We start from the raw sequence: 9,629 nt of genomic DNA, 5'->3' as shown, positions 1-9,629 counted from the left end.
ACACTTTAACTAATGATAAACACACACATACAAAAAACACAGACAAAAGATTCTATATATTTTTTTATTGCTAAAAAGAGGAAATGTGGTTAAAAATGAAAGTAAAAAGCAGAAGACACAAGCAAAACCAGAACACTTCAAATTGTGAACTTTTACAGTTTTTAACTTTTTGTGCTGAGGCTAGAATCCTTTGCTGTGTGTGTATATATTGGGGTGAATGTGTACGTACATTTGTGGGTGTATATATGTCCGTAAGAGTGTATATGGATGTGGGTGAATGTGTGTGGGAGTGTATATGTTTGTGTTAATGTGCATGTGCTTGTACAAGGTCTGGGGCCTTACTGGGGGGTGGCTTTGTTTCCTCTGGTTCCCCTGCGGTCCTTGGTTGGGAGGGTGCTGTCCGGGGTCTCCCTCTCCCACCCGCTGGGGCAGGCATGTAGGGGTAACTGGGAAGTGCGGCCCTGGGACTCCACTGCTCCTGGAGGGGCCTCGGTCGGGTGGGATTCCCTGGTCTTTCTCTGCCTGCCTCTGGGGGAATGTTGTGGCAACTTTCTACCCTTTCTAGTAAGTACATTTCGTACATTTATCCTATGTTGCATTTACATAAACACACACACTCACACATACACATGCATCACAGTCATTTGTGCTGTGTGTCTTAGGTACACTTTCTGCTCGTCTTTTAGGAGCAGCAGTTATATATATATATATATATATATATATATATATATATATATATATATGTACTGCTAAAAAAATAAAGGGAACACTTAAACAACACAGTATAACTCCAAGTCAACCACACTTCTGTGAAACCAACCTGTTCAGTTAGGAAGCAACACTAATTGTGAATCAATTTCACCTGCTGTTGTGCAAATGGAATAGACAACATGTAGAAATGAGAGGCAATTAGCAAGACCCCCCCTATAAAGGAGTGGTTCTGCAGGTGGGGACCACAGACCACTTCTCAGTACCTATGCTTTCTGGCTGATGTTTTGGTCACTTTTGAATGTTGGTGGTCCTTTCACACTCGTGGTAGCATGAGACGGACTCTACAACCCACACAAGTGGCTCAGGTAGTGCAGCTCATCCAGGATGGCACATCAATGCGAGCTGTGGCAAGAAGGTTTGCTGTGTCTGTCAGCGTAGTGTCCAGAGGCTGGAGGCGCTACCAGGAGACAGGCCAGTACACCAGGAGACGTGGAGGAGGCCGTAGGAGGGCAACAACCCAGCAGCAGGACCGCTACCTCCGCCTTTGTGCAAGAAGGAACAGGAGGAGCACTGCCAGAGCCCTGCAAAATGACCTCCAGCAGGCCACAAATGCGCATGTGTCTGCACAAATGGTTAGAAACCAACTCCATGAGGATGGTATGATGGCCCGACGTCCACAGATGGGGGTTGTGCTCACAGCCCAACACCGTGCAGGACGTTTGACATTTGCCAGAAAACACCAGGATTGGCAAATTCGCCACTGGCACCTTGTGCTCTTCACAGATGAAAGCAGGTTCACACTGAGCACATGTGACAAACGTGACAGAGTCTGGAGACGCCGTGGAGAGCGATCTGCTGCCTGCAACATCCTTCAGCATGACCGGTGTTACGGTTAGGGTTTCTGTTTTCTTTTTGTGTTGTCTGTTTGTGTTGTTGTGTTGTGTTTGGCAGTGGATCAGAAATGGTGTGGGGTGGCATTTCTTTGGAGGGCCGCACAGCCCTCCATGTGCTCACCAGAGGTAGCCTGACTGCCATTAGGTACCGAGATGAGATCCTCAGACCCCTTGTGAGACCATATGCTGGTGCGGTTGGCCCTGGGTTCCTCGTAATGCAGGACAATGCTAGACCTCATGTGGCTGGAGTGTGTCAGCAGTTCCTGCAAGATGAAGGCATTGAAGCTATGGACTGGCCCGCCCGTTCCCCAGACCTGAATCCGATTGAGTACATCTGGGACATCATGTCTCGCTCCATCCACCAACGTCACGTTGCACCACAGACTGTCCAGGAGTTGGCGGATGCTTTAGTCCAGGTCTGGGAGGAGATCCCTCAGGAGACCATCCGCCACCTCATCAGGAGCATGCCCAGACGTTGTAGGGAGGTCATACAGGTACGTGGAGGCCACACACAATACTGAGCCTCATTTTGACTTGTTTTAAGGACATTACATCAAAGTTGGATCAGCCTGTAGTGTGTTTTTCCACTTTAATTTTGTGTGTGGCTCCAAATCCAGGCCTCCATTGGTTAATAAATTTGATTTCCATTGATGATTTTTGTGTGATTTTGTTGTCAGCAAATTCAACTTTGTACAGAACAAAGTATTCAATGAGAATATTTCATTCATTCAGATCTAGGATGTGTTATTTGAGTGTTCCCTTTATTTTTTGTGCTGTGTATATATATATATAGAAAATCCTTTGCAGTGTCTGTGTTTTTGTGTGTGTGTATTTAGTGTGTGTGTGTATCATTAGTTTAAGTGTGTGTATGTGTGTGACTTTGTTTAGTCTGTACTAAACAAAGGAGAGCATTCTGTACTCTCCTGTCTTTAGTGGAACCAGTCTCTAACCTTCTGAAAGAATCCCCGTTCTGCTGGTGGAACTGGTTTCTCTGAGCTGGTCTTCCTGGTTCTCTCATAAACCTCCTCAGGCAATGAGTGAGTCTCTCTGAGCTCTGAGAGTCTCTGTCTCAGTGTCTCCAGTTCTCTGTCCTTCTCCTCCATCTGCCTGTTAAACTCCTCCTGCATCTTGGACTTTGAGACCAAAATGTTTCTCTGGAGTTCAGGCAGGATTATCTTCATGAGGTTCCTCTCTGCCTCCACCCTGGCCTCTCCTTCATACCTCTCCATGATCTCCTCCATCTCCTGTCTGTGTCTCTCCTCCATTCCTCTTTTCTCCATCTCTCGTTTCTCTTTCAGTTTCTTCACCTTTTCTTCCATTTCTATCCGTTGGTCTATCTCTCTGTCAAGGTCTCGTTTCAGTTCTCTCTTTATTTCTTCGTTCTTTTCTTCTTTCATCTTTTTCTCCAGTTCAGTTGTTCGATCATTAAGTTGTCTGATATCTCCTTCATGTCCTTGTATCACTCCCTCTATCTTTTTCAGAGAGTCTTGCATCTCTTTTTCCAGTTTCTCTTTCATTTCTCTTTCTTCATTTGCTTTTTTCTCTTTTCTTTCCTTGAGGATTTTCCTCTCCATCTCTCTAATCAGAGATTCTGTCTCTAGATAAATCTCACTGCTGTAGAATCTCTCTTTGTTTCCTTCCACCATCTTCTCTATCTTCTCCAGCAGCTCTGAGATCTGAGATCCATCTCCACTCTCCTTAATGTTGAGACAGTGAAACCTGTTCCCACATTTCTCCACAAGTGTCTGGACCTCTTGGCTTCCTGACTGAATGAACTGTTCAGGATTTTGCTCTTTCTCAGTAACAGTGAAGAGGATCATGGTGTTCCTCCAACATCTCTCTCCAAACATCTCCTCCATTTTCTCCAGCATCCCTCTTTCCTCTCCTGCAGGCTGCTTCAATGGTATGACTAGGAGGAAGGCGTGGGGTCCTGGTGCAGACAGACGGACACAGAGTCCCACGTCCTGTCTCACCTCCTCCAGAGAGAGTTCAGGGCAGAACCAGTCAGGAGTGTCCACCACAGTCACCTTCCTCCCAGCCACCTCCCCCTGTCTGCTCTCACTCTGCTGGGGGAGTGTAGATGTAGCAGCCTGGCTCCTCTCCTCTCTGCCCAGGATGGTGTTTCCTGCTGCACTCTTCCCAGACCCAGTCCTCCCCAGCAGCACCAGCCTGAGTTCTGGTACAGGAACCGGCACTGGAGAGTCTGGACTGGAGGATTCTCCACTCACTGTAAAAGAACAAGAATGAATAATTCAATTAAATATTTCTCAGCATTTTGGTCATTGTACTTTTCAGAGGAATAGTACAGACACTATATGAACTATTATTAATGACTTGTTTGGAGGATTTGGCAAACTCTTTGTCCTCCTGTGTATAGCTGCTGAGTCTGGAGTTAACAGATCACTGATATCATGGAGCTAATCTGTTATTTTGTACATTAATTTATTGCTTAAAATTTATCCTTGTTGTGATACCTTTAAACCGCTGATTTAATAAGAAATTATTTACTTTTTGGCAACTCCAAACCATTGCTGTATCTTCTCCTGACTGGGACTGGTGGGTCTGGGTCTGTCCTCTCCTGCAGCTGCCTGCTTCTTTCCTCTAGAAGTCTGTCTTTCTCCTCAATCTCCTGGTCTATCTCTTCAAGCTGTTTGTTCTTTTCTGCCAGATCGGTGTTCTGTTGGTCCAGTACGGGTTCCTGTACTGGAGAATCTGACCTGGAGGATTCTCCACTCACTGGAAATGAATAAAGCATTTTACACAGATTTTTTTTACTGCGACCTGGGTGTTAATAAATCCTCAAGATTCTATTTGTAACTCTATTAATCCCGTACTGTTTGGAGATTCTTCCATACTGTTACTCTTCCTGGGTGGAGCTGCTGAGCCTGATGTCTCTCCACTCACTATAATACCGCAGAACCAGCCAGAATTGAGTTCAGGTTATTCAGAAGGCAGAGTAACACATGAGCATTATTAAAATAATCTGTGAAAGACTATGAGGAACTATTTTGAAAGGATAACTTGTATTTGGCCTCAATACTCACTAGGTTAGGGTCTGTAGTATGGACTAAGTCACATCTTCCCGAGCCCCACCTGTTTTCGCCGTTTCCATAGTTTCCCTTTGTCTGTCACGCCCCTGTTATATTTACTCACCTGTGTCTCGTTTATTCCTGGTGTTTCTGTGTATTTATTTCCCGTCGTGTCTAGTGCTCTCTCTATGTTGTGTTTAGTTGGTTGTGTTTCACCCTTGCTATTTCCTCAATAGTTTTGTAAGTCTTTCCCTGTAAGTGTTTTATTCCTCACACTCTCTCTCCAGTGTATTTAATTCTGGTTTGCCTTTTCGCCTATGTCTCGTAGTTTCTCTATCATCCATGTTATTAGTTCTGCCTGTTTCCCGTGTATTCTGATATTCCCCATAGTGTGAATTGTTTGTTGATATGTTTAGTTGCCCTACAATTGTCCTTTATATTTTCTGTCGTACCTGTTCTTACATGTCCTAAGTGGTCACATTGTTCCCTGTCTTTTGTACTTGTGTTGGTATAATCCTGTCCTTAGAGTCTGATTTTTGCCTATTCCTCTCCCCTTGATTTGTACTGAGCTGGGTTTATTATCAAATATTCAAATCTTGCGTTTGCGTCACTACCACCTTGTCCGTCCGTTACAGTAGCAGATGTTATTCTTCAGTTGCTTCTAAGGCTTATCATGTTGAATGTGCTAATGAAACTTTTCAAATAGTATTACACTTTATTTGAATTAATAAAACTGTCACGCTACAGCCCCTGACCCCTCCCCTTCGGGTGTGTGTTTATGTCGTCTATGTCTAGACGTCTGCATCTGTGGATCTTCGTAGGCGTGGTTGTGTCTGAGTGTGTTCATCAGTCTCACCTGTGGCTCGTCTCGTGATCACTTGGGGCTTATGTGGTCTGTCTATTTAATGTGCGTTCACGCAGTGTCCCGTGCTCGCCTTTGTTTGAGTCAGTCCACGTCATATGTGTAAGTGTTATACGTGCGCTGTCCGCGCTACTTTGTGTTGAAATAAAAGTGATGTTAGCCTGTACAAGGTCGGACTCGTGCTTCGTCCTTCCCTCAGCGCTTAGCGTTACAGAAAGACGAGTCGAATACAGTATGCCAGGTTACACGACCTGCACCAAGAAGGGGAAGAGGCCCAGCAGGCACCACCATGCTTCTTCCCATGCCCCCCACCGCAAGAACCCCATGAGCCTCGAAGAGATGCAGCTAGACCCCGTGGTTGTGTTTTTGCTGCATCAGGCGCAGGCTACCGGGGATGAGACGTTGGCTGAACACCTGCGCCAGGATGTGCCAGGATGTGTGGCGGATATGGCGAGATCGACACCTCCCCTTCCTCCAGAGACCCTTCGCCGCTGAGAGTCTGCTCCGTGGAGCTTTATAGTAGAGGGGAAGACGACAAGACTCCGGAGAGCGAGTTCGAGGAGGAGGAGGAGGGCTCAGAAGAAGAGGAGAGCGCCCCTCTGTCCGTATATTCGGCCCCCACCAAATATTAGGGTGAGGAAGAGGCGGAAGGCTCCCCTACGTCCGTGTACCCGGAGGTCACCGAGTATTGCGGCGAGGGTGAGGAAGTAGATGTCAGCCCTCCTTCATTCCTGTGCTCGGCACCCACCAAGCGTTACGGGGAGGAGGTGAGTCCCCCTCACATATGTGTGTTATACGTGCGCTGTCCGTGCTACTTTGTGTTGAAATAAAAGTGACGTTAGCCTGTACAAGGTCAGACTCGTGCCTCGTCCTTCCCTCAGCACTCAACGTTACAAAAACATCTATGTTAGGTTTTCAGTTCCAGCTCTCTGTCCTGTGTGTATAAGAGGGCCTTTGTTACAGCGCAAGGAAGTTCTGCCTGACCTTCTGCAGTATCACATGTCTCTTTCTGTGGCAAGTTAGTTGTTTTCATTGTCTCTGATCAACTTCACTAAGACTGTGTGTTTCTTGATCAAGGTGATAGAACTCTAATTTCCACTAATTTTTGGGGCAGTCATGGCCTGGTGGTAGGGAACTGGTCTTGTGATCGGAGGGTCGTGGGTTCGATTCCCAGACCTGAGGCCATGACTGAGGTGCCCTTGAGCAAGGCACCTAACCCCAACTACTCCCCGCGCGCAGGGCTAGGGCTGCCCACCGCTCTGGGCACGTGTGATCCACAGCCCCCTAGTAATCACTAGTGTGTGTGTGTGTGTGTGTGTGTGTGTGTGTGTGTGTGTGTGTGTGTGTGTGTTCTAACTGCACAGATGGGTTAAAAGTGGAGGACAAATTTCGATTGCGGTGTAAAAATCACAATTGACAAAATATGGCACATTTACAATAACAAGCCTCATTTTTTGAAAATACCAAATTACTCACTGTTTGACAAACTTTTGCCGTGTCTTCTCGTAACTGGTGGGACTGGTGGGTCTGGGTCTGTCCTCCCCTGCAGCTGTCTGCTTCTCTCCTCTAGAAGTCTGTCTCTCTCCTCCAGAAGTCTGTCTCTCTCCTCAACCTGCTTGTCTTTCTCTTCAAGCTGTTTGTTCTTTTCTGCCAGTTCAGTTTTCTGTTGTTCCAGTAGGATCATCATCTCCTGGAGTTGGTTGCTCTTCTCCTGTAGTTCCTTTCCCAGTGTCTCCAGTTGGTTTTTACTGGTTTCCACCTCTCTGAGTATGTTCTTTGGCAATTGCAGGTTTCTGATCAGCTGTCTGTCTGTCTCTATTACTGTAGTTGTACCCTTCTCTCTGTTCTCTATCTCCAGTCTGAGGTTCTTCACCATGTTTCTCCTCTCCTCCTGCATCCTTTTCAGGTCCTGTGCTGCCTCCTTCATCTGCTGATCTTCTCTCTCCAGTTCTCTCTCCAGTTCTCTCCTCTTCTCATCATCTCTGTCCACTGATAATAACTTTTTCTCACATCTATATTTTAGTTTTTTATGCTTTTTAATCCTTTCTTTCAGTTTCTCTACTGGTTCTGCTGAGCTCCTCAGAGCTTCCACCACAGCCCTCACTTCGTCTCTCATCTCCTGCTCTTCTCTTTGTCTCATCTCCACTCTTTCTCTCACTGTTCTTTCCTCCATCTCTCTCATCTTCACTCTGATCTGACGGATGCTCTCTCTCTCTTCTTGTGTAATTTCTTCTTCTTCTAATTCTCCTTTACTGGGTGTTTGTTTGTCTGTTTGCTCCAGTTCAGTCTTTAGCTGATCCTCCTGTGATTTCCATCCTTTCATTAAGGCCATTAAGTTCTTCAGAGCAGGTCCAGGAAACCTTTCCTCTTTAAACTCTGAAATAATGATACAGACATGGGAGATTTATTAAGATTATCAATTCATCAGTATGTTAAATTTTAAAACCTAAGTAAGTAATAATCAACATATCAAATCAATAAACGACATTTAACTTTTAACTAAGAACAAAAACTATGCTTGTGAAAAGCCATTTTGTACAAACTACAATGTAATAATACATTTTAATACATCCTAACAGTCTTATTTAATACATCATAACTTATTCCTGTGCAGAAGATCTTTGTCATTACAAAAGAGAAAAACATCTGGAAAGACTGAATCTCAGAAACATCTGCATCTCCTGCTACTGAACAGGTCTCATCACTGTGAAGACTCTAAAAAAATGGTGTCCAGGTATAGACCCTCCCATCCCTCACTCACTTGGGGATTATGTCTGGATTACCCAGATCAAGGCAAGAACCCTAATCCCCCTGTGAGTAAAGCTCTGAGCACTGTTGCACTGAGTGCATTTGTCTAATCTGTAGTCACATTTTCAAAACTCTAAACACAGTGAACACAACATCAGTCTTCAGTGTTTATACAATTAATACAATTCATGTTGTTTTTGCACAAAATGCAGTCATTTTACATGTTTCTATAATGCTTACATTTTCTATACACACAAGGTTATTGTGACGCCGGGGGCGTCGGGACAGAGGCAGCCGGAGACGTGGGTTGGACAGAAGGTGGTTTATTCTCCATGGCAAGCAGTAACACTCGTAGCGCATACACAGCAAGTAATGCAAGGTAAAGCTCGTAGCGCACACACTGTAGATGCAAGGTAAAGCTCGTAGCGCACACACTGTGGATGCAAGGTGAAGCTCGTAGTGTACACACACGGTAGGGAACGCAGTGACGGATTCGCTATCAACCAGAGACGCTCGTGTAGCGGCAATGTGCAGCACTGGACCAGACGACCTGCGGGCTGAAGAAGTGCAAAGTAAACAAGAAACAGGTGCTCAGTATGATGGTGATTGCGACTGTGGGAGTGGCTGCGTGCGCGGGGGTGTGTGCTGGGATCGGCTGCTGGCCGGGTTGCGCGCCCTCTGGTGGCGACCCGGCCCCCTCACCGTGACAGTTATCCTATAACAAAATTCTGGATCATTTTTTTCTTATTTACAATTGCTTGTACACAGCATGTCAAAAATGAAAACCTAAGGTTCAAAACCTTAAATATTGTATAAAATGCAAAGTTCTGCAAAAACAAAGGCAGCTGAAAATCTATTACTGTAATACATATTTTTTGCACATATAGATAAATGAAATAAAATGAAGTACAGTAATGTACGGGTCAGAGAGGAGCAAATATAACAATTTGTCCTGCAATCTCAAGTGCTGGTTTGGTCCTTCACAAATGCCAGATTGGTCCCTAACATTGACCTCCTTCTTTTGTTTTTGAATGAACTCTACCAACAACTGGTTCCAGAAGATGTGATATCACAAATGTGACGTGACAATGTAGCATTCTGTCATTCTCATGTCATCACAAACTGGTTTATAGACCATCCAAGAGTGATGTCCCTTTTCCTCCCACCCTACTCGCCTTTCCTCAACCCCACTAAGGAACTTTTTTCAGTCTGGAGGTGGAAGGTGTATGATCATTGGCCCCATGACCAAATGTCCCTCCTGGATGCAATAGATCCCGGCTGCAGAGACATTTCAGCTGAAGACTGCCAGGGGTGAATAAGGCATACCAAGCTTTTCTATCCCAGGTGCATGGCAAGGATCAGCATCAGATGTGATGTGGATGAAAA

The 9,629-nt window shown here is 45.3% G+C and overlaps 1 protein-coding gene across 1 annotated transcript; it reads right to left on the bottom strand.

Annotated features, from left to right (window-relative positions):
• Window positions 1–2,860: 2,860 nt before the first annotated feature.
• On the bottom strand, window positions 2,861–9,423 carry LOC143518336 (uncharacterized; the record flags this gene model as incomplete). Its single annotated transcript, XM_077010772.1, has 4 exons — window positions 6,972–9,423; window positions 4,439–4,507; window positions 4,113–4,340; window positions 2,861–3,831 (listed from the first exon to the last, which is right to left on the bottom strand). Coding segments are annotated over exons 1-4 (2,124 nt in total), but the record flags the coding sequence as incomplete, so codon positions are not given.
• Between the last annotated feature and the right edge of the window lie 206 nt (window positions 9,424–9,629).

Source organism: Brachyhypopomus gauderio, chromosome 7 (assembly GCF_052324685.1).
Source record: "Brachyhypopomus gauderio isolate BG-103 chromosome 7, BGAUD_0.2, whole genome shotgun sequence".
Classification (NCBI taxonomy): Eukaryota; Metazoa; Chordata; class Actinopteri; order Gymnotiformes; family Hypopomidae; genus Brachyhypopomus; species Brachyhypopomus gauderio.
Note: the sequence above shows the minus strand (reverse complement) of the source record. Positions and strands in the feature narration are given on the sequence as shown.